Raw genomic sequence first — 23,350 nt, forward strand, 5'->3', positions numbered from 1 at the left:
TACTACGAATACAACATTACAGGCTTTTGTGTGCAGCTATGCAATTGTAGTAAAATCACTGTTTACAATAAATCAAACCTGAGTTCTCTAATGATCACACTGAAGCCAATTACAGGATTCCTACTATTTTCAAATAACATCTTTCTGTGGCCTTACCACTCTCTTTTGTTGTACAGTCCTTATCAAAAAGTCTAAATTGATATGAATAACTGCTTTTCACATATTGCCAATACTACAGGACCACACTTGAGTAGATTGAAACCAAACTATGAAGGACAAATCTATTTTTGGTAGTTTATCAGGCAGCTTTTCAATATTCCATTACATTATCTGGCTTTCAAACAATGGAAACTCATAAAAACAAGTTTCATAATGAGTACTGTTGTTAATATAATATACAATTTACAGACAGGTGTGGGAAGTTTTTTTCTGATACATGTTTTGTGTGTTACATGACATTATGATAATATAGAAGCATACTGATATAACATTTCTGGATGCGGATTTAACACTTATATGTATACATGGTATTTGACTATGATGGTGCTTCAATCGTTAAACCTATGCAAGATATAGAACCCAAAACATGTATTAAGATGTGTGGTATCCAGGTACACAGTATATGCTTGCCTGAAACTGCAAGCCAGGGTGAAGCCATGTGCAAATTTGCACTCTTAGATACATAAAAGATCATACTTTACATCATCAATAGAAGACTTCAATAGTGTTTGTGTGAATGTTAAGTGTTAATCAGCACTAGTGATAGCAGTGTCAACATGAAGGTTAGTCAGCACCAGGGACAGCAGTGTCAGTGTGAAGGTAATTCAGCACTAGGGACAGCAGTGTCAGCATGAAGGTTAGTCAGCACTAGGGACAGCAGCGTTCGTGAGGGTTAATCCGCATTGGGGACAGCAGCGTCAGTATGAGGGTTAATCCGCACTGGGGATAGCAGCGTCAGTGTGAGGGTTAATCCGCACTGGGGACAGCAGTGTAAGTGTGAAGGTTAATCAGCACCAGGGACAGCAGTGTCAGTGTGAGTGTTATTCAGCACCAGGGACAGCAGTGTCAGTGTGAAGGTTATTCAGAACCAGTGACAGCAGTGTCAGTGTGAGGGTTAATCAGCACCAGTGACAGCAGTGTCAGTGTGAAGGTTAATCAGCACCAGGGACAGCAGTGTCAGTGTGAAGGTTATTCAGAACCAGTGACAGCAGTGTCAGTGTGAGGGTTAAACAGCACCAGTGACAGCAGTGTCAGTGTGAAGGTTAATCAGCACCTGGGACAGCAGTGTCAGTGTCAGTGTTATTCAGCACCAGGGACAGCAGTGTCAGTGTGAGGGTTAATCAGTACCTTGGACAGCAGTGTCAGTGTGAAGGTTAATCAGCACCAGGGACAGCAGTGTCAGTGTGAAGGTTAATCAGCACCAGGGACAGCAGTGTCAGTGTGAGTGTTATTCAGAACCAGTGACAAGTGTCAGTGTGAGAGTTAATCAGTACCTTGGACAGCAGTGTCAGTGTGAAGGTTCATCAGCACCAGGGACAGCAGTGTCAGTGTGAAGGTTCATCAGCACCAGGGACAGTAGTGTCAGTAAATATGTCATTCAGAACCAGGGACAGTACTGTCAGTGTGAATGTTAATAGTTGAAAGGGTCATTGTGAATGGGATTCAACTGCTTTACCTCTATCTTCCTGAAATCCCGTGCTGTTTGTTAGTTGCCCACAGCCTTCATATAAAATGCTGAGGTCCAGTTTTATGCACACATCACCTCCGGAGCCGACCTCTCCTTGGACAAAGGTTATTGGCGAACACGGAGGTCAATCAACCCAGGATCACTGAGTCCATTCTGTATTCATGAGCAGACAGCTGCAAATGGATACATGACTGACCATGTACGCAAAACTACCTTTTAGTCTACATGTGGTTGTCACTGCAAAAGTGTACTATTATAATGCAAGGGTAATGCTAAGATAACACCCTTTTACTACTTGTACGGCTGTGTACCTAAGAATTTTCAGGCATAGAGGTTTTGGTACAGGATCTTGTAACATAAGAGAAATATCTTTTTCAATTACATTTGTACATACAAGATAAGTTCCCTAGTTTTCAATATCGAGATGGCACAGAAAAATTATAAGCTTTATCCGTTGGTACATTTACTTAACCTTCTCCCTGATGCCTAACTCTGTAACCAATAGAAAATGGGGTGCCAAACAGCTACTTCAGCGTGCTAATGGTTAAGAATCGAGAAGTTGAACCTGTACATACTAGTATACATTAGTTATTGTAGATGTTGTAAGATACTACATTCTTATATCACTGTAATTGTACTTCTGCTTTATAACCATGACCTGTACTTAGCTTGTCAGAGCATAAACGTACAATAAAGGTTTTTCATTAATTCACTCTTAACAAGTTTCTGTTGTAGATGTGGTGGCCAATGTATATGAAATGAGCTTTGAACTAATTATCTAGATCTAAGTTATACACACTAACAAGCATCTCCTAAGTTTTTGTAGCCTCCCTGATTGACTTTATTGGCCCTACTGCAGCGATATCATAAACCTACGTTTCTCTCAGGCTTAAAAGTGGATTTCAACAATCATTCATTAAAGAAAACGAAGGACTGAATCAAGCCCTTAAGGTGCTCCCTCTAGCAAAATAAAATGATTGTCTGTAATCCTAGAGATAAAAGTATGTCCAAGAGGAAATATAAATCATCTTTCAAGGTTTTTATTCAACCTTCTTGCCCAAGATGTTGCCTTGTGGGATCTTAAGCTATCAAGTAGCCCCATCTCTGTTCTCCGCACTGTTAGGGAGTTTCTTGGAGTGAATCTAATTGGGTTAACTTGAACAGTTCCAACCTTGGTCAGATTTCAAGGAGAAGATTGTTGTGTGGAGAGTGCGTCACTGGACCAAATGGCTGCGAGGGTGATAACGAAGTTTGGAAACGGATTTCAGCAAAGGACCACCATTCCTTGGAATTTTGCATGGGGGTTATATTGTACTGCATATTCAAATACTCTTAGACTAGTGCCAGTTTTTTTCCATGGTAGGAGGAAAAATAAGGTTTGAGTAGTGCGTTAGATTTGCGGTTTAAAACAATTTTGTAGTAGTCATTCATTACGTATTTATACCATTTTTTATATCATCCATACGTCATCCATTGTAGTAATAGACTTTCGTAGACTTATGTATTGTTTGTTTTTGGTTCCCCACCTTGTTTTATTGGTCCTTGTGTATTGTCAACTGTATTAAGTGCACTTTAAGTTTACATTTCATATGTTGTTTAAGGAAAAGGTCACATTTAATAAGCAGCTGTTTCTAACACTACCCAATCCTCCGCAAATAAATGTAAATGAAAAAAAAACTAGTTCTATCACCTCTGAACTGTACTTCCCACCATTCCAGCAAGCCTTACCTTTGCCGTCATCTTCTCACTTACTAACTTCCTGCCACTCTACTTACAGTGTATTCAAATAACTATTAGTATTATTGACACTCATTAACCCAAACAATCACACAGACCGAAAACAAAAACTCTGTACACAGAGTCAACGAAATAAAAAAAAGTTCTGATTGTTCTTCCATCTCAATCAATTACCCATCCTGGCAACAGGTTACCATATACACATAATAAATTATGCATTAAAGGAATTGAGATTCATGAATGATTAATATTACAGGTGCCTGTACTTTTAGCTAATTTCAGAACATGAGACACTAACCGTATGTGGACATGCCGATAATGCCATAGACAAGGAAATGCGTAAGAAAAACAGCGGGATACCAGTTTCTTTGAAATGAAAACAGCAGGGGCTCTCTGTAATTTTCCCACACACAAACCCACAGGAGCCTGCTGGCACGAAGACACTACGTGGGAACAAGACTTTGTAATCCCCGTTCCATGTTTCCCTTACACACCTGAGGATTGGTTGGAGCACTCACACTCACACACTCACTCACTATCCGGCTTAACGTCTTCTTTTCCAAATCATCTGGGTGTTGAACGTGCTTGCACAGGGATGGTCAAACCAACATAACTTTCAACCAATCAACATACGGTAAAAAATAGCCAAAAGGACCACTCAGGGGACCACTAAAATCTGGTCAATATGAAAAATTATCTAAGGGACCAACAAAAAGTGGGGACATCGGGCAGGTGGTTCTTATGAAAAGGTGGTCACTAAGTACAGGTTTCACAGAAGACAGAAGTGGTCTTGATACACAGCACAAATTTTGGGCCTGTAGCTGAGCAATTTTTAGGCATTGGTACAGGTACATTGTTTAGGTACAGGTACAGGTGCAGGTACAGGCACACGTACATGTATACAGCTCTATCCAACTGAATTGGCAAATAGAATATAACTTACATGTACTACAGTCAAACCTGTACTACTAGTGACCTCCTCTGCAAAGCTGAACCACATGGATATTGTGGACACTTTTTGGTAGTCCCTTAGATTGTTTTTCCTAAACATTAAGAATCCTGTCTATAGTGGCTATCCTGCCTAAAGTGACCATTAAGTCCCTTAAGACAGGTTTGACTGTTAAGTTTGTTGCGGAGTTTCGCAGCGGAGAAACTTTGGTTACTTACGTTTCTTATTGGATCCGTCTCCTTCTTGCGGATTCGAGCAATCATGGCGGAACATCGCTGGCAATTCTCCACAAGTAGGTCAATATCCACATTGGCGGTCTTTTGGCACTCATTTGCAGCTTCAATGAGCCTGCGAAGAGAATGACAGCGACAATAACAGTCAGTCCGGGGAAAGTGCAGGCCTTCGGACTGTAATGCCCAAAAGACACCGGAAGATCTAAGTGCAGCGGACCTGAGAGTAACATCCATTTGCGTTGTTCTAGCGGCATCCAATCCCGAAAGACCAGCCTGAAGGGGAATCTATCCAGACATATTCACCGTCATTGCAACAAATTAATCAGCCAGAGAAGATCATTAACACTCTTGGGTGGAGTTTTAATTGAAAAATCACCTGGGGGAAACACTTATAGGGTTTTCATTTGCTGTTAAATTAGACCCTAAGAACCTGGAACTTAACAGTGCTTGGTCCTAATAACTTTAGCTTGCACCGCTGCACATTTCCCTTGATGAACTCAGAAGCACAATATGACTCTTGTGTGTGTTTCCATGAGGACTGCGTATCTAAATGTAACATCAGGTATGGGTACAAATGTTTTAAGGTATAGGTCCGAACAATTTGATTAAGTACCCTGTGATCTTCAATGAGGATAGGTGTATTTTGAGCCCAGTGAAAGAAACAGTAAAAAAAAATGTTATTTTGAATTGTGGTATCTCATGCAAAGAACCTACTCTCACTAAGAGGATTTCAAATCTAAGATACCACTGAATGCAAAACCCATGAAATATTTTGTACTCGTTGGTCCCGCTGTTTAGATTATCCTCTTTGTGGCAGGAAATTCAAATATCTAGTTCTGTAAGAAGTATACACTTAAGTGTGATTCTATTCAGGTAAAGAACTGGTACATTGACATTCAGTATCTTGGACCTGTACCTATTAAAGCCTAATAGATCTTTGTGGTATCCTACAGCCCATGTCTTCCACTGCTGCTTGACCCTGTATCCAATTCGCAACACTAATCCGCCGGGTTACAAAATCCACCACTTTGAAAAAGAGTTGGTTTGAGAGATCTCTAGTGTAGCACCCCACAGGTATGCACAGTTTAGATATATAGGAGTGCATTATACTGGGGGACGTTGGTTGGAGATCTGTTTGGACGTACAATGTATCTTTTCATGGTGGCGGAATTATGTACCCTGGTGGAATCATGTTAGTAAAGGTTACGCAAATGGCTACTTCAATATACTCAAGTTGAACTCACTTTAAGTTAAAGACAGCAATTCTCCTTGTATATATTGTATTTAAACTGTTCTTCTTTTTCGAATTCAAATTTACATTTGGTTCCGTTTCTTGTGACAATGTGCCTTTGTCTTCATTCATACTTTTGAATAACAAATAACCAAATGGTTGTTGTATGACATCATTTTTCGGCTTTATTGGATGGCTGAAAAAGAGGTACTAAGTAATAACAAATTACTGATCCATAAGAAGCCATACTATTGTATTATTGCATGCATATATTATAATGCAATTGCGGCAAAAAGTCCAAAGCAATTGTTGAACAATGCAATAGCCTATAATGCACATTTGAAGGCATTCATCCCAAACAAATGAATTCTTAAAAGATGTGGTCATATAATACCATTCTCCTATAAAAGATATATTACTTCCTGGCAGAATAAAACTCTTGGTTATTAAAACCATCACCCAAAAGCTGTTATAAAGGCACAGTTGTATAGAATATTCATAAGAAAGTTTATGAAATAATAATCCAGTGTTTCCACTACACTGCAACACACAGTCAACCTGATGGCAAAGCTTACAACATTTTGTGTGGCAGGTTTTACCGATACCCTTTTAACTGTTGTACACTGTGAATACATCAGGATGGGTATGAATAGACTACATTGTCCAGGACACTAAACCTAACCTGTGCCTCAAAGCCTGGGTGGGGTAATCATTACAAAGGCACCAAGGAAATCTATCACCTGAGAGAGCCAGCCCCCCAGGTTGCCTAGCAACGAAGATAAGGGAGCTTCTCTCCAACACTCAACACTTGCATGCTGGAGGATCAAGTTCTGTCGGCGAGTTTACATAGACAAACGGGTCCAGGGGCAGGAAACCCAAAAGGGCAGTGGCTTGTCCAGTAGAAAGTTTAATACCGTATTCAAAGGAGAACTTGTGTGGCCACTGGCTAGCATCTAGTCTCAAAGCTAGACTGCCTACATTTCGTATCGCACAGACAAAACATTGTCTCCTCGACAAATACTTTCCTGGCAATTGTTTCGATGAACTCACACTACTTGTTTCACCATTGACAGCTTTTCAGCACACCACTATGCATGTGTTATCCTCCAACTCACACCATTAGTACTGTCCAAATACCAGTCTCAAAGTCCGTCTACAGCAACTGAGCTTCTTTCAACGGATTGCAAAATCACGCAACTCTCTCTCTGTGTTTCCTTCCCGAATACATCCCACAAGCCTTCAAAACTAACTTCATAGTCACCCAGTCTCTACCAGACTAACTACGCCGGCTAGAGGGAGAATACTTGCCAGTGGTGTTTGGCCACCATATGGCTTCCTTTGCAGGCGTAGTTCCGAGGGGAATTGTTAACCTTACCGTGGACTGATTCTACTGTCCAAGTATTCATTTTTTTGCAAAATTCTATGATCCATACACCCGTACAGGAAGGCTTTAATACAGTCACCGACATATATCCTGTAAACTTAGTTTAGTGCCCAGAAGTAAGGTCTTCAGTTCAGGACTTGCACTTAGCAAACTCGTATTATCTGTATGTCTACATAGAAAATATGAATAACTTTTTAAACAAGGCCAATAGCAAATTCTCATCCAGCTTATAATCAAAAGCATGGCGACAGACACTCTGCTATGTAAATGATACGAGTTAATAATCTCTTTACACTAACTGTCCTAGCTTCAGGACCAACTGGAAGTGTATCCAAATATCCTTAGCACAGTTCTTGGACGCAAACCCAAGGTAAACACGGAGGATTGTTTGAATTCCGCATTCTCATGTCTAATGGCGTGGACAAGCCAATAACACAACTGCTGTCTCTGTTATGGTGGTCTATTTTGCTTGCTTCAAACCACAGTTCATCAATAGCGAGCCTCCAATGCAGACTGGGGGTGGGCGCTGGTCCAATGGACCGGTACAGAACTGGTATTTCTTGCTGGACCAGTCTGGAAAAAAAACGAACAAAAAAAAATAGTGGACCGTTTTTTTTACCAATAAGGAAATTATACATATAAAGCCTGGTGGTAACATGTCTTGGGGTTTACCTTTCAAGAAAAAGCAATCTTACGGGCCAAAACAGAGCAGATTTAACTACTTGACTTAACTAAGCAGATTTAACTAAGCTGTCATTAATACCACTTTGTAACACTCTATCTATTTCAAATCAGCTTTACATGTTATATTTACCAACACCTAAAGAATGAGTCTTTCGGCGGCAAGGCAAGTAGTTTGGAGTAAAAAATATGACAGTTCAGTTGGATTCTGTTATCATAATTCCAGTACTAGTCAGTCAGGCAACAAATACAGAAAGTGGCAGTATCCTCTACCAATGTCCCAAATGAAAGAAAGAGAAACAGCCCATCCCATACGTTTGAGTGACCGCTACTTGATGTGACGGTCAATTGTAAAGTCGTTACTTAAGAAATGATTCTGAAATGTCACGTCGTCCATTACATATGAGTATGACTCATCAGGTGTTTATGCCCCGTTTGCTGTGCTGGTGGCATTTCAATTATCATTTATGATAAAGGCTAACAATGCAACATTAAATGTTCCATCTATTCATGCCTCATATAACTACATATGTACAAATACATGTATAAAAGAAGGTAAAGCAGTCATCCTCAACTGAGGTGAAGCATAATGCTTTTTAAAGTAGCTAGTACTTAGTACTATTAGTAGTGCAATGTGACTTTGCTACGGATTGTTTTCAGCCAAGTATACTGGGTCACCCCCATTCTTTTCAATAATTGTGTTGGGTTCTTTAACAAGCAGAGTTTTGACACCCAAGGCTTCCCCAAACATAGGATAGCCAGTTTCTAATTTTATAACTCAAGGAACCTCAACTAGATCAAAGTCGTCAAACCCTGGACTTCTGTAAAGCCACAGAATCACAATGTATTTCTTGACTATGTAGTCAAAACAAACATATCAGAAAATAAATCTCATGTCTATGTAGATAAAGCCTTGTCTCTTTATTATGTGATGGAATATCAATTTATATCAATAAATCAAGCAGTCTCATCTTTGTAACTGACTACAATACAATTAGCGTTGGGCCATAATCTGAATTATTTATAATTATGTCAAGCATTCCAGGATTTGACAGTAATGATGATAAAGAATTGGGATGTATCATTTGTTACTGGGCTGGACTTGGAGGCATGGCGCTAAGTATGAAGATAAGGGTGATTCTTATATAAATAGTCATTAATGGTGGCATGGACTGGAAGTCAACTCTGTTACTGGGAAAGAAAACAGTTTAGAGCTGGTCTCTTGATCTAGGAAACAGAAAATACAGTTCTCTAAAAAGGTTATACCAACCTTATTTGTTAGTTAATCGGAAAGAAGAATAAAATGCTTAAATGAAATGATCATCAACGTACCATAGACTGGAACTAAACTTTGTTACTGAGAAAGAAAACAGTTTAAAGATATCCTGACATAAGAGGCAGAATACATAGTTCCTTTATTCTTAGGCCACTTCTCCTAGTTCTCGGAATAAAGAATTATACTGGAGTATCGTCAAATAATCATTGAAGGTACTATAGACTGGAACTAAACTTTGTTACTGGGAAAGAAAACAGTTTAGAGCTTTCTGACTCAATAGACAGAAAATGTAATTCCTTTAGGCCACACCAATCTAATGTGTTGGTTTGGGGATTTAAACAAAAATTCTTAACTAGAAAATCAACAAGAAAATGGAGCCAATGTCTTGGTGAACTCATTTTACTGAGCAAATGTGGTAAAATGCATGCTTTCTCCCAGCCCCGTTTTTCATTCATCCTTTTGTTGAAATATAACTTGAATCTGCCCAAGAACCAAGAAACTAACTTGGTAAAGCCATAACTAGAAACAGCGCCGAGCTATATGTCATCGGAGTGCAGATGACTGGAGGTTGTTTTGTGTGAGCCAAGGCAGCCGGATCACAAAGGATCACAAAGTCTAAAACCCACAGGCAGGCTGGCAGACAACTCTCTCCACCTAGCTCAACCACCTTTCCCATTAACAATTAAAACCAAAGGACCCGATACAGGGACTATCAACCCTTGTGCATAACCTTTGCCTCTTCAATATCACCCTGTCGAGATAATGTATGGATCTGGGTCAATGACATGCATAGGGTGCATGCTGGGATTGCCTTCACATTGGGGCTGTCAATCAATCAGTTGCTTTCCCTTGGTTGGTTGACACAGACACTGACTGCCGCCAGCTCATGCCTGGCTAAACCTTGGGTTTAGTAGATTTAATTCTCTTGGGAGGATATTGGGCAAGATGGCCTTGGGACTGATTGCCCCACGTCAAAACAGATGAAATATACAATCTATTTTACATGATTGACGTTAGAAAACCAAATATCGTTAATGTCTTTAAACGGTCTCAAAGGAAATACGCATTATAACATCTGCATGACAAATCTTACCTACCTACACAGACCTGTGACTGACAAGTAACTTTCACTTTGAAATGAAAATACACTCTTATGAACAAGAACCTAAATCAGCATTTTTACAACATAAGTAGAAAAATATTGCAACCATTTGAAAATGATGATCCATGGGAAACTGATTGTATGGAAAATACCGATGCTCATTAACATGATTCAAGGTTAGAAATTGTTATGAAAAAAACAAATATCACTTCAATTACAGCTACGGCAAACATACCGGCAACATTTAGCGCATAACAAACGTGTGTGTAACGCTATGAGCCAGGACGTGGCATTTACATAATCATGACACTGGTTACATGTGAGTAGTTTCCCCCTAGTGGGCCACATGATGCTGTATTTGAATAATAATGAACCTGTTAGGCGGGGTGACTAGGTCAACAGTCAGGTGGTACGATTGGCTAGAGTCGGGCTGGGGAGAGCCACACCATTCACACCGCTGTGTGGACAGGGTTGACCTTCAGGGGGAGAGAACTGACCGACTGGACGCCACTACAGCCAGCCGCAATGTAAGTCTCCATGGCCTCACAGTTACACACTAGCTACCGGCACCCGCCATACATTACCACTACGTTTTTCACTGCTGTTGTTGAAGTGGTTGGGGTTGGCTTTGTTTCTGACAGTACTTAGGGAACAGGTCTGTCTATGGTGACAGGTGTCAGTGTCACTTACAGGTCCTAGTAAACAGACGACCCGGCAACACAACAATATGTTGACATGATATGGATATTGGACAGCGGTTGGCGACATGACAACGTGATGTAACATGATGACTGCTGTGAGCTGTGTGTTATGGAGTGCCCACTGTGTGTAAGGTCCGCTGGAATGTCAACATAACAAGCTAGAAGGTCAGGGGAGCTTTAGCCGACTGACCATGACTGAAACATTCCAAAGATAGAAAGAACTCTCTCTCCCTCTCTTCCTGTCTAATCCGTTAAGCTATTTGTAGACGCAGTAGTTTTATAGGTACTTGATAATCCATCTATTGCCTTGTATTGACCAGTTTAACTAACGTTTAGAAGCTGTAGTATAATCATTAGGAATTCTAGATGCCTGTATTTGGATGTGTATAATTGGACGTTCCACCAGGATTACAAACAACGCTGTGGGTAGGGCTTAGCGTAGACCAGGGACGGTGTCTTGAATAATGGTTGTGTCTGTATGTAACCTCCAACACCTTTCAGGGCTTGATCGATGGAGAGGTGCAAACCTCTATACTGTTCCTAACTAAAGGCAGGCCTTGTATTAAGTGTTACCATCCAACTTTCCGCACACAGGGATGAAGGTAAATGGAAAAGTATTGCCCGTGCACCATATCTGATCCCAACTGGGACCTTCTAAAAAAACTACCCTAAAAAACGGCGTTCCCTCAACCATTTGTATGATGATGATGATGATGATGGCAGCTTCTTCGCTCTCGAAGATTACTGGGAAGGTTGTCCTCCTCTGCATGCTCTTCTGTGGCTGTGTAGCCCAATCCTGGATCCGCATACTCTGCTGCAGGCCGGGCATGGGAAGCCCTGTGTAGGTGGAGACTGGGCAGCAGCAGCTTTCCTGTGGCTTCTCTTCTCTGCAGCAGACTCTCTTCGAGCTATTTCAAAACTTTCTGCACCTCTTTTGGTTGCTGCTCTCCAGGCGTTTCTGTCATTTGCAATGTTCTCCCATTCTTTTACTGGAATGCCGGCTGAGCTGAGTTGACGTTTAAGTTGGTCTTTGTAACGTTTTCTGGGGGCTCCCCTGTCCCGCTTGCCCTGGCACAGCTCACTGTAGAAGACAGCTTTGGGCATTCTGGAGTCCTCCATCCGTGATAAGTGGCCAGCCCATCGGAGCTGCTTTTGTATAGTGTGTATTTGTATAGTGTGTATACAAATTTGTATACACCCTCAACCATTTGTATAGTGTGTATTTATATCAAGATAGATTGAAAGACTTGTGGCTCTGCACTGTTTCTTATTAAAGCTGGGATGCCAACGTGACCCTCAATGCCTTGTTCTAATCTAGAGGTGGAAGAACTAACAGAGAACATCAGTCAAAGGCAACCAGACCTGACACACGGCCTGGACTATGGAATGCATTGTCTCTTCTTGGTCAGAGGACGTATTCGGTGACATGGAAGCCTTCCCTATACTACAAGGTGAGTGAAACCAGCGGTAGACCTATCTACATACTTCTCATTACTTCAGCCTTGGACGGGAGAAACTTTGTTAGTAAAGGACTGGGGAATGGTATTGGAACTTACCAATTGACCTGAATATGTCGAAGTTGTGCTTCACATCTGTTTCTAATTGTAAGACTTAAAATAGAGCAGGTCCATGGTCAACAACTAGCAACCACAAAATCAGGCCATTTCATTAGAGTAGTAAATAGTTCTAATTGTGCGATCCTGTTTCTTACGACCAAAACAAATCACTGTCAAACTGACAGAAACCGTGTGTGTATGTGACATTGTGAGGGGGGAAAACTCTAAAAGGTCACTGGAAAATTTACTACTGAAAAAGGCAAAGTACAGAACCGATGACATGAAATAATGGTCTTTGAACCATTTGCAAATACGATCCATGCAAAGTTTAGTACTCTTAGAAATGCAGCCAAAAATATTCTTACAATTTTATGGAAGTATGGATGATTTTTTAAGCAAATCTGACTTCCAAGTTCCATGTACTTCAATGTTGTTCCTGGCACTATTCTTTCAAAAGGGACTTTGTAAGTTGTAGTTACAAAAATATATTCCTTACTTGTAAAGTTGTATAGAAAAGAACTTGTTCAAAACATATGCTTCAGAAGAAATATCATTATGAAAACATTACAGCATGTTATGAATGAAAATTATCAGGAAACTCATTTTGAATATTGTTAGCCATTTGGAGAACTTTCAAGATCTGTAAGCTTTTTGTTGAAAGTAGCATGTCATATTTCAGGGAATCTAGAACTAATCTACATAATAGAGACTCTAGCAGGACTAAATATTCATTATCGCCAATGCTGGTATATCAAATCTCTCACTCAGCTGTTTAAAGATTAACACCAACAATTCATTCCAAACATACGTCTGCCACCAAGTCCAAAACTCAGAAGAATAAACATGAACAGGAAAGACGGACCAGTTCCAAACACTGGCCGCGGATTAACTTTCCGTGTTTCAGGAATTGTTTGATGAAAGAGCCTGACCAGAAACAATCACATGTCTGGGGAACGAGATGGGTTTTTCGGACGTACTCTAATCCCGACAACTTTGATATCCAAATTAGAGTTCCTGTGCCGTGCGTATCAAAGCTACAGTTGATTACAAGGGAGAACTGATATAGATTTACTTATTGACTATTGGATATAGGGCAGTTAAAAGTACATATACAGAGCAGCATCACTCCCCCCTTGTATATTGTATATCAGCAGATCCAGCACTGACAGCGGAAACCACTATACAAACACTAAGGAGAAGAGATGCATACCAGAAAGTGTCGGGGGATTAGCTTTCTCTGTTCTTATGTCTGCCCATGGAAACATAAAACTACCCCATCAAAATGAACGACATGTAGAAAGGGCCAACATTTGATAACAAATCAAGGTAAAATGTCTCAGGTTACTCACAATATTTTACAACTACTTGAACCAAAAATATCCCAACGAACATATAGAACTGTTGAGTTGAGGAAGCAGGTATTTGCAGAACCGATAGACTTTTTGAAAGATACAATGGCGTGTCCGGACAGCTGGGAACTGGTACATACCTGCATTTTTTGTCGGTAACAATTTTGCATCATTTTGCATTGTTAAGACCATATACGTGCTTCCTTCTTAGTTTGATGGAGAACAATCTTTGAAGACGTAAAATCTGCCGCAAGAGTGTCCCAAAAAATAATAACCTCACTTTGTAGTAGCACGTTTTATGGCATGTACAGACCTTTTGACAGTTCCGCAATAGTTACGGCATGTTCACTCACTTTGCGGTAGTTTTACGAGACAGCTTTTCGATTTGTGGCAACTTGAATTGCTGAATAATGCTGCCCACTTGTTGAAAGGACCAAGATTTGTTTTTTTTTACTCAAAAATCAATCCACACCCGGACTAAATCCATAATATCAAGTTTTTGCTCTCTGCGTGTTATAAAAACATCATCATTGGCAATCCTGTACTATTATTTTTCAACATGTTCAAAAAGTCTCACTCAAAAGTCTCTCTCAAAAAGTCTAGCTTTCAAATTAGTCCTCTTAAGCGGAGGTCCTATACATGTGTTTTAGGAGAGCCACACTTACAATAGTTACATGTACAGCAAGTATCTTAAAAAATACAGCGGGTCCATTCGAAAATGGAGTGGATGAAACTTCTATCTTGTCCTTCTCAGCTTGTATATAACCTACAAGTGCGTTACGCCTAACGGCAGTTTACCGGCTATGTGAACAAACAAAATGTCGGAAAGACTCTTTTAATCATTGATTTTAGAGAGACCCAAGTGGTGTAGAGAATCACACAATCCAGTCTGTTTTTTGCAACATTCTAAACAGGACCATGTATGACCATTCTAGATCTCTCATACATGTACAGTATATTGCATGCATGGGCCATGTAAAATATAGGATATATTAGTGACCACCAAAATAACTCTATCCCTGCACCGGACTGATAGAGAGGAGTGAGCCCTTTGGGCTATGATTCTCGGGTATCCTGATCAATCAACCAGGCAGCATGCCGCAAAGGTATTTGTATGACTTCAGGCCCTATGAACTAAATTAAATACAGGACAAAGGTCTTTTTGACCAGCTAAAAGGTCGCCAAAAATGTAATTTATATCATTTAGAAGCCGCTTTTCGTATAAATACTCTGACAGATAAGAGGCAGAAAGGTATCTTATAACATACCAAGAATTGATCATGGATACAGCATTCTAAGCAATCCCCAAAAGAATTTTAGAAAATATATCTTTCTGTTGAAAATATGATATCTTCCACCTTAAATTAACTGAAGTATCATTTGAATTTACTCGCCTTAGTTTAAACCATTAAATCTAAAGGTTTCATTTGAGCGGAATAGTCAGTGTTTCATATAAGGATGCATTTTTCCGTAGTGATCAAACAACCCACTTTACTACATCACAATTCCAACAATTGCTCTTCAGAATGCAAAATGTTAATGTCAAAATCAAAGTTACCTGCATGTATATTTCCAGTGAAAAGCAAAAATTGGATAACAAATATTTCCTTCTGCATACACTGAATACAATCATAAATAAAACTGTTTCAAGTGTCACACAGTTTATGATTTTCCATAAGATTTTGAGAAAATGTTACACACAGATATTGCTATAAGAATGAGTTCAAAGAAATGAAATACAAAATGCAAACATATTGTTCTGACAACATGAATATAGACACACAGCTACACACACGTGTCAGTGTCACCAACAAATATATGACCTCTTTTTCAATATACCAGTTTACTTTCAAGTTTGATGTTTCTGTACATTCAAGCATATTACATTGTGCAAACTGACTTCCACAGCTGTCATTGAAAATGAATTCGATGTGTGTATCTAGTTTTTTTGTCAGATATTACATGTCAAAGTGAAATTGCTCAGGCAATATGTACATGGACACTTTTTATTCTTTACGATATCACGTACTGTAATAATTCTAGCTGTTCTGAATTAATTGCTTCTTCTGAGACTACTATATGAATGTGTACTTTTTTATAGTGTATACTTAACCTGTGCTTGAATGTTACATAATATAGATCACTGCATGTTGTGTATCAGTACATTTTGTATACGATGCATCCTTTGGCCAAAGCACTTTTCTACCAGTACCATATCATGTTCTAAGATGACACAATATTTGTTAGTGTAATTGTATATTTTACAAAATATCTGTTTATTCTGCTGTAAGTTTCCTTTTCTGTTGGTTCTGTTGTATACTTGACATTTTAAAAAAAGGAAGTCTTGTTTATCACTGGAAAAATACTAGTTCAAACCAAGTTTACTGTATGAGTAACATGATTACGAACATACAAAACAAAAAGCTAGGCCTACCATTTAAAAGCCTTTGTATCAAAGTAACCCTAAGATTTGACAGCTATATTGCATTACATAGAATGAATCAATGTGGTAACAGCAGACCTTAAGTTAAAATGCCCTTGTCTAAGTTGTACATTTGATCTTCCCAATTCATAGTTCATATATCTTATCTACACCACCATTCCTTGGCAACATTTACGGCACGCCAATACATTAAAACACTCCACACCTGTTCCACAAAACAGCTTCAGGAGATAACACGTCAACCAGACACTTGCTGACTCCTATCATCATTACCAGTACGGTCTTGTTACATGGGGCATTTCCGCAAATAAATGGATTTCCCCTTCCAATCGGCAGCACCTACACCAATTTGAAGATCATAGCTTGCAGTCTAAATTGTCTGCCAGGTTTAATGATAGAGATAGTCATTAATGTGGGAATTGCCATTTGTGTATAATGACCATACAGCGCGATTCCGACGCTTTTTTTGCTCTGGGTCGTACAATCGAGTGCTAACATCTGCCACGACTGCGGGATATGTCAGGGTGCAGTTTAATGATAACATGAAATACATCCATCTTTTCCATGATGGCACAGCAATGATAGAAGTTCCAGTAAGTTAAGTAGCAGTACAACTTTTATAGAAAGTGATGCACATGTAGTGGCAGAGTGTCCCAGTGGCCCAATTTGTTAGTGGTACCGCTTTTAGTATGTATATCATGGAATCCGAAGTTGTAGGTACGAGTTTGGAACCAAATCCGAGAACCAACACTTACACTTACAGATAATTTTTGGGGCCAATATTTTTTCAGGTGGCCAAAATAAGAGGAGTCGCAAGGATTTGTTAAACTATTTGAATATCTAATATTCTTTTGAATAGTTAACAGCAGAAAGAAATGTAAGATTGGTACATTATGTATGAAAATGGACAAAATATTTTTACTTGACAAATAATTATACAGTCAAACCTGTCTATAGCGGTCACTCAAGGGACTGGCCAAAACTGGCCGCTAAGGACAGGTGGCCGCTATGGAGAAAATGTTGATTAATTGACCACGAGTGACACATGTTTTCAGTACCCACTGAGATACATTTATTCACCGTACAGTACACATTTAACATTACACAAGTAAGGCACATTTTAGAAATTCGATTGTTGTTCTTTTACTTCTATTATGGGCTTGAAAAAAAGAATTATTGTATCTGCCAACTCCAAAATCCATGGTCTGCTCGAGCTTCATGTCGTCTGAACAGACCAGCATCGCCATACTCAACTCTTGATCCTTCGCGACTGCTTCGCTGCCGGCACACGCGTCACCAACGAGTTTTAATCATATGAAACAAAGTTCTTCGCAGCAAAATGCCCCCTAGTTAGTATAGAACAAAATATATGTTGCTCAGTTGCCACTTACTGTTCGTTTTCGACCGTTTTCAAACACAAAATCGTGGCGACAATTTTCCTAATCTGTTGTTGTTTGCTTGTCATGATCGGCTTCTACCATTATGCTAATAGGGTAATGAGAGGAAGGTCGCTCTTTTGAGGGCTTTTTTCTTTTCAGAAAATTGCAACAGCCCAAATTTTAGAAGATAGTAATGTTATCCATATTTAGTTTGAAGCTTTTGGTTCAGTAATTATCGTCAGTGATAGTTTGCAGCAAAATAGATTTAACACACTATACCTCCGCAACAGTGGTGTCTTCCGATGACCTTTATGCTGCTCCGCCATTTTGAAAATCGTGTTTGGGCACATTTTCGGATGAATTCCCGGGGAAAACGGAAATATTGGGCCGACATTGAAATAATTCGCCAACTTAGCGCATCAGATACATGTGTGGGTTGTATTTTCCAAAAACTACCGTAATCTTTGTCCAATCCAAATGCACAGAAATAGTCAAATATGCTACGATGTACAAACGCAAGCCATGTGAAGAAATACTTGACTTCGCGCGCGTCAAACCATGGATAATCTAACGAAGATAAAACATTCTTGTTTTCTTTATTATTATCCCGTAAAGTTGAGTTCACATAAACTTGATAACTGCATTAAAAAATGAAGATTTTGAACCCGGCGTGCGGTGGCGATGCGGTTCCACCGGCGCACATTGGCCGTTATCGGCAGTGTTACTGTACTCGCGGGACCGAAAATCGTCTGGCCGCGACCGCGTTGGACAGGTGGCCGCTATAGCCTAATTCTTAATGCTTATGTCAATGGGAAAAATCCAAGGGACCGACAAAAAGTGACCACTATGGGCAGGTGGCCGCTATGCAAAGGTGACCGCTAATACAGGTTTGACTGTACTTTTTAAAAAATGTCAAGAAAAATGTACAGCAACAGAAAAAAACACAATGCAGTATATTCTTAAACCCCAACAGATCTTTCCTTGTAAGTTGTATTTGTCATATTTCAATTGAAGACAATTACAAACCTCTATACATAGCAGATAGTAGATACTTGGACTACCATGTACATATGCACTCTATACTGTACTATACGATAGACTGACCCTGGACCTGTCAATCAAAATTATCACTTCAACCAATAAGATTTACATTTGAACTAAGGTGGGCGGGGCTACAGGATTACATGGAGTCAATCAATTACTTCACACTTAGGTGTGATAATACAATACACATCATGCTCCCTTGGAAGTGTGGAAATCTTAAACCCTCTAAAATGCTATTTTCAGTATCATGAGATTTGGGATGGGGCTAGAAGACATTGGAAAATTGATTGGACTGTGTACCACATACAACTACAAGTTGTTTTTGTGTAACTTAGGAAATTTTTTGTGAGTTTAGTGGCACTGTTAATTTTGATGTGAAGATTAATGCACACTGGACACCCTTTGACACGATTGAAGGTTTCTACAGAAAAAAAGCTGTCAAAATGCCCGTCATGGCAGAGACACTACCGCCAACTCACCCCAGAACTGTACAAACATTCGTAAACAAATGTAGTTGTATAAGCTTGCCCTGCTACTGGTATAATATACTGTAAGTCTACTTAGATCCGCGGTATAATTAGATCCGCGGAATCCGCGGCGACCTCTGCGCCGCGAATCAATTTCCCCGCGGATATGTTTATCGTACTTTTGCCCCCCTCCCCACATTTACGAGTGAGCTCGACTTCAGGGAAAAGCGACACATAAACAATGCACGCGATTGTGTAAAACATGACAAACTTTTACACAGTACATACGTGTAAACAAGTGATATTACATATGATTCGCAGAAGTTTGGCCGAGCGGCGTCGCTACTCCCGACCGCTACACATATACAGTAGTAATTTACCGAGAAATCAGAAAATAATTATCGAGATACACGCCACAATTTGGGCTTTGCATTGTTGTTACGGGCTTGGGGACGCCGTCTACCGTTGTACAATCACACTCTTTTGTTTCTTGCTATTGTTATGCTTGCAAACAATCGATATCGGTGCCTCTGACATACGTTGATCTCATTAAAAACCTGTTTTTCAAGAAAGCGAGCAAAAATACGTAAAGAAAAACAAGATTTTCACCCGAGCATTTGAGTCCCTACGCTGTGATTTGCCGCCATTTGCCGCCATTTGTGGTCGTATTCGGTGGAGAATCTATTCCTTTAATTTTCAAACCCCGTGAAAATTCTGCTTACGTAGCGTAGATGACTCGTATTTTACGCCGTGATTTTACTTCAAAATACGGCGCGCTAGCGGCAGGGCCGGGCTGGGCCGCCATCTTTGTTTACTCATGTTTACCGCTGTTCTAAGCGCTGATTGGTTCAAGTCAGAAAAACTGTGCTCTGATTGGTTGACTGCAAGATTTCACGTGATCACAAGGCGGGAAGTCCCCGTCACAGTTTCGGCGTAGACCGCATTTTGTGACGATTTTGAAACAGTTTTGTAGCGACCTTCGTAACATTTTTTATTTTTTAAAATTGAACAAGCATTTTCTGATGGCAGTATTCAGTTGCTGTTTTTTCTACTCATCGCCCAGCGCGAATTTAGAACCACCGCGGATTTTCCATTTGCCCGAAACCGCGGATTTTAGGCCCCGCGGATCTAAGTAGACTTACAGTATACAGACTGCGGTCTACACTACTGTGTTTATTGTATAAAGAGTAGAAGTACTGCAGAGAGAAGTCCACAGAGCTCAACTCACCACTCCGCTGCCTCTGCAGTAACCCAGTTGTTGGACACCACCAGTTGGTAGAAGAGGACGTCCACATAGAAGAACACAAGAGAGATGCATAGTTTTAGACTCCTCTCAAACAACTGCAGCAAGTTTGTTGGTTTTGTGCTAACTGTATGTTTATTGGTGTTTATGTGTGCTATGGGCCATACCAATTTAATTTCTTGGTTCTTAGATTAGAATTATCAAACTAGTGGGTCACATGGAAAGTCTTTACCTAGATACACAGTTTCAAGGAGTGAATATAGATGAAAATTTTTCTCTAATTATTATTTTTAACTTTGAAATGCCCAGGAAGCAAGGAAATGGATTGGTGTGGCAATATCATAAGTGTTTTCTTTCCTAATGATGTATCATATTACAACAGCTGCCTTTCTGTGCTGCTGTCATTGGAATGACCTGTTGGTGAACTTGTTGATGTTGATACATTATTCATACTCATGGTTTCGAATGTTGAGCTAGCTTTCCTGTAGCTTTGGAAGAAGGCAAAATCTTTGCAAAAACAACTTCGAAACAATTACACAATTATAGAGAATTATACTCTGATTACAGTTGTCCATCAAAATTAACAATTCAATCAATGAGAATGTGATAAAACATTACTAAAATGTTGGCATTTCAATGTTTTTGTTTTGGATTTGAATTTCTATGTTAGGGCTTGAGTGGGCGGGGCTGTGTAATGAGTCTACTTTAGGGATTTACTTTTAATCAATTATTATTATCTCACTGTTTTATACCTTGAGTAGAATTTTGATACAGATAGTCTTCTTTTGTAGTATTGAATCTTGACTCCAGTCTTATTCATACTGCACAATAACATTGTTTTCGAAAATTAATAAATACTTTTCTGATTTGTGTGGCTTCTTTTTTTGCAATTGTTATCTTTCATTGTTTCACTCACTGCTTGCTGTATGTTGACTTTACAACTGTGCAATTGTTTGTTTGTAAACTGTGCTGTGACAACTTCCTTTCTTGTGCTATAAAAGATGTTTAGTCATTAGCATCTCTAGTATGAAATCTGGATTTGTTGGCGTCAAATGTTACACTGTTTGCAGCTGATGAAATCTAATCTAATTACCATTGATTATTTTTTTCATAAATCGATCTGAAAAATTGGACTACGATCTAGCTGCAAAGTTGCTTCAAGAATGAGCCTTTGAATTCCCTAAACTAGTGTGAAACTTGTGTTTGTTTTTTGTTCAAAATACGAAGACTGTCAAACGTGATAAAAGTTGCCTTTCTATAAATTTGATTGACTGTCGGGCCAAGCATAGTTTTCGCAAACGCGATGTTTATGTAATCGATTGAAAACGTGTTAAAATTCACATCATCGTCGAAAACAAAATTCTGATCGTCGCTAAAACGCTCTATTGTTAAGTTTCTGGCTAATTTTCGTTGTAAGAAATGATTATTTTTCATCACATACTCAGCTAAATCAAAATGGGAAAATTCACGCGTTGCGCATAATAATTATTTATGCATGTTATGCGCGAGAGCCAAAACAAAAGCCGACCAAGTTTCTACGCTTTGTCGCGGCAGAATTGGATCAAGTTTGATTGCAAACTTGTGCTGACAATAACTGAGACAAGATCTAAGGCAAGGAAATCTGAAATGGCAACAATACACGACGTTTTAGTCGGTTTTAGACAGACCGGATTTGTACACAAGAAAGTGGGTCAACTCATAAAGTAGGACACGCGCGCACGGTCGGAACGAAAATAACAAGAGAAACAAAGAAAAACCTTACCTTTATACAATTCCAATAGATCCATGATGGCACAGAATATCATTGAAAACGTTCAAAACTAAATCCATCCACCAAGTGAGGCATCAGTGTTAAATGTTACAAAAGTCACTGGAAGTAGGTCAGTATCATGCCTTCGAAATGGCCGCCATTTGTAAAAATGACCAGGGAAAACAAAGACCTTTTTAGATTTTTAGTTTCAACAACCGCGTTGATGAACACAGTACAACTTGCAGAGTATAGTATATATACAAATTTGTTATGGGGTAATTTTTTGTGACGTTTTTATTAAAATCTTGAAAAGAATCGGAAGATCACGTGACCAGCTGTTCTAATTTTAATCAGGCGATACCATGTTGCACCTAGCACAGGGGGAGGCCAGCCAGCCTGTATATGCTGGTATGTCAGACAATATTTTCACTTCTATCGCCATGAATATCAAGTAAAACATCATTAGTCTCGTAGAACAATCCTCTCTTTGTTGCAGGAAGGTGGAGAAAGTGTTTGATATTGGAGGTGAAAGAATCTAGAAGGACAGGCGCGAGTGTGACGTTGCTTGTAATATTCAAATTTTGTGTTGTGTCCAGGACGAGCTGCGGCCTTGAGACAGACTGATCAAGAAATTTTCCGCCTGCAGCCGCCGAAGTCCCTTTTTACACTGCCGGAACAAAGTTCCGACTCCGAAGGAGCAAATTTGATTGTTATTCCGCCGAAAATGTCAAGTAAAGGTGAGTGTTTAGCGGGGATTTGTAAGTCGGGCGAGAAGAGACGGTGAATGGTGAAAATTGTGGGCTTGGCCCAAGCAAGATGGCGCCCGGTTCAAGGTTTTCTGCCGGGAAATGTGGGGCACTGTGTCAAGTTTTCCCGCAGTTTTGACACACATTTTGCCTCAGATTACCTTCTTCAACACCGACACTAACAAGTCGATAGTCTATAGATCTGTGAAACGAGGCTTAAGGGGGCGGGTTTTGTAGTTTGATGGGGAAAATTTTGGACACTGTCAAGGCTTGTCGGGCGCTGACGGTGCGATGTCGGTATCCTACCGCCCAGCTACCATTGCTGCACAACTGGTGTGTGCACACGCACAGGTGTCAGTGCTTCCCTGCCAGGTGCTGCAGGTGCAGCCTTG

General features: G+C 39.8%; 2 protein-coding genes across 5 annotated transcripts in view; one reads left to right on the plus strand and one right to left on the minus strand.

The window, feature by feature from the left end:
- LOC136424911 (vacuolar protein sorting-associated protein 4B-like) overlaps window positions 1–22,429 on the minus strand; it is a 44,284-nt gene extending 21,855 nt beyond the window's left edge. Inside the window, exons 1-3 of the mRNA XM_066413563.1 lie at window positions 22,225–22,429; window positions 20,448–20,460; window positions 4,592–4,721 (exon numbers count right to left, since the gene is read on the minus strand). Of these exons, the coding sequence (XP_066269660.1) occupies window positions 4,592–4,721; window positions 20,448–20,460; window positions 22,225–22,267 (186 nt within the window). The 5' untranslated portion in view covers window positions 22,268–22,429. The remainder of the gene's footprint in view (window positions 1–4,591; window positions 4,722–20,447; window positions 20,461–22,224) is intronic.
- Window positions 10,700–23,350, plus strand: part of LOC136424910 (nuclear receptor ROR-beta-like) — a 31,393-nt gene continuing 18,742 nt past the window's right edge. For 3 of the 4 annotated variants that reach the window (XM_066413559.1, XM_066413560.1, XM_066413561.1), the window contains exons 1-3: window positions 10,700–10,807; window positions 12,300–12,432; window positions 22,809–22,949. In XM_066413559.1, coding sequence (XP_066269656.1) covers window positions 12,363–12,432; window positions 22,809–22,949 — 211 coding nt within the window. In that variant the 5' untranslated portion in view covers window positions 10,700–10,807; window positions 12,300–12,362. Of the gene's footprint in view, window positions 10,808–12,299; window positions 12,433–22,578; window positions 22,621–22,808; window positions 22,950–23,350 lie in introns of those variants that run through there. The other variant, XM_066413562.1, reaches the window with a different exon arrangement.

Source organism: Branchiostoma lanceolatum, chromosome 19 (genome assembly GCF_035083965.1).
Source record: "Branchiostoma lanceolatum isolate klBraLanc5 chromosome 19, klBraLanc5.hap2, whole genome shotgun sequence".
Taxonomy (NCBI): Eukaryota; Metazoa; Chordata; class Leptocardii; order Amphioxiformes; family Branchiostomatidae; genus Branchiostoma; species Branchiostoma lanceolatum.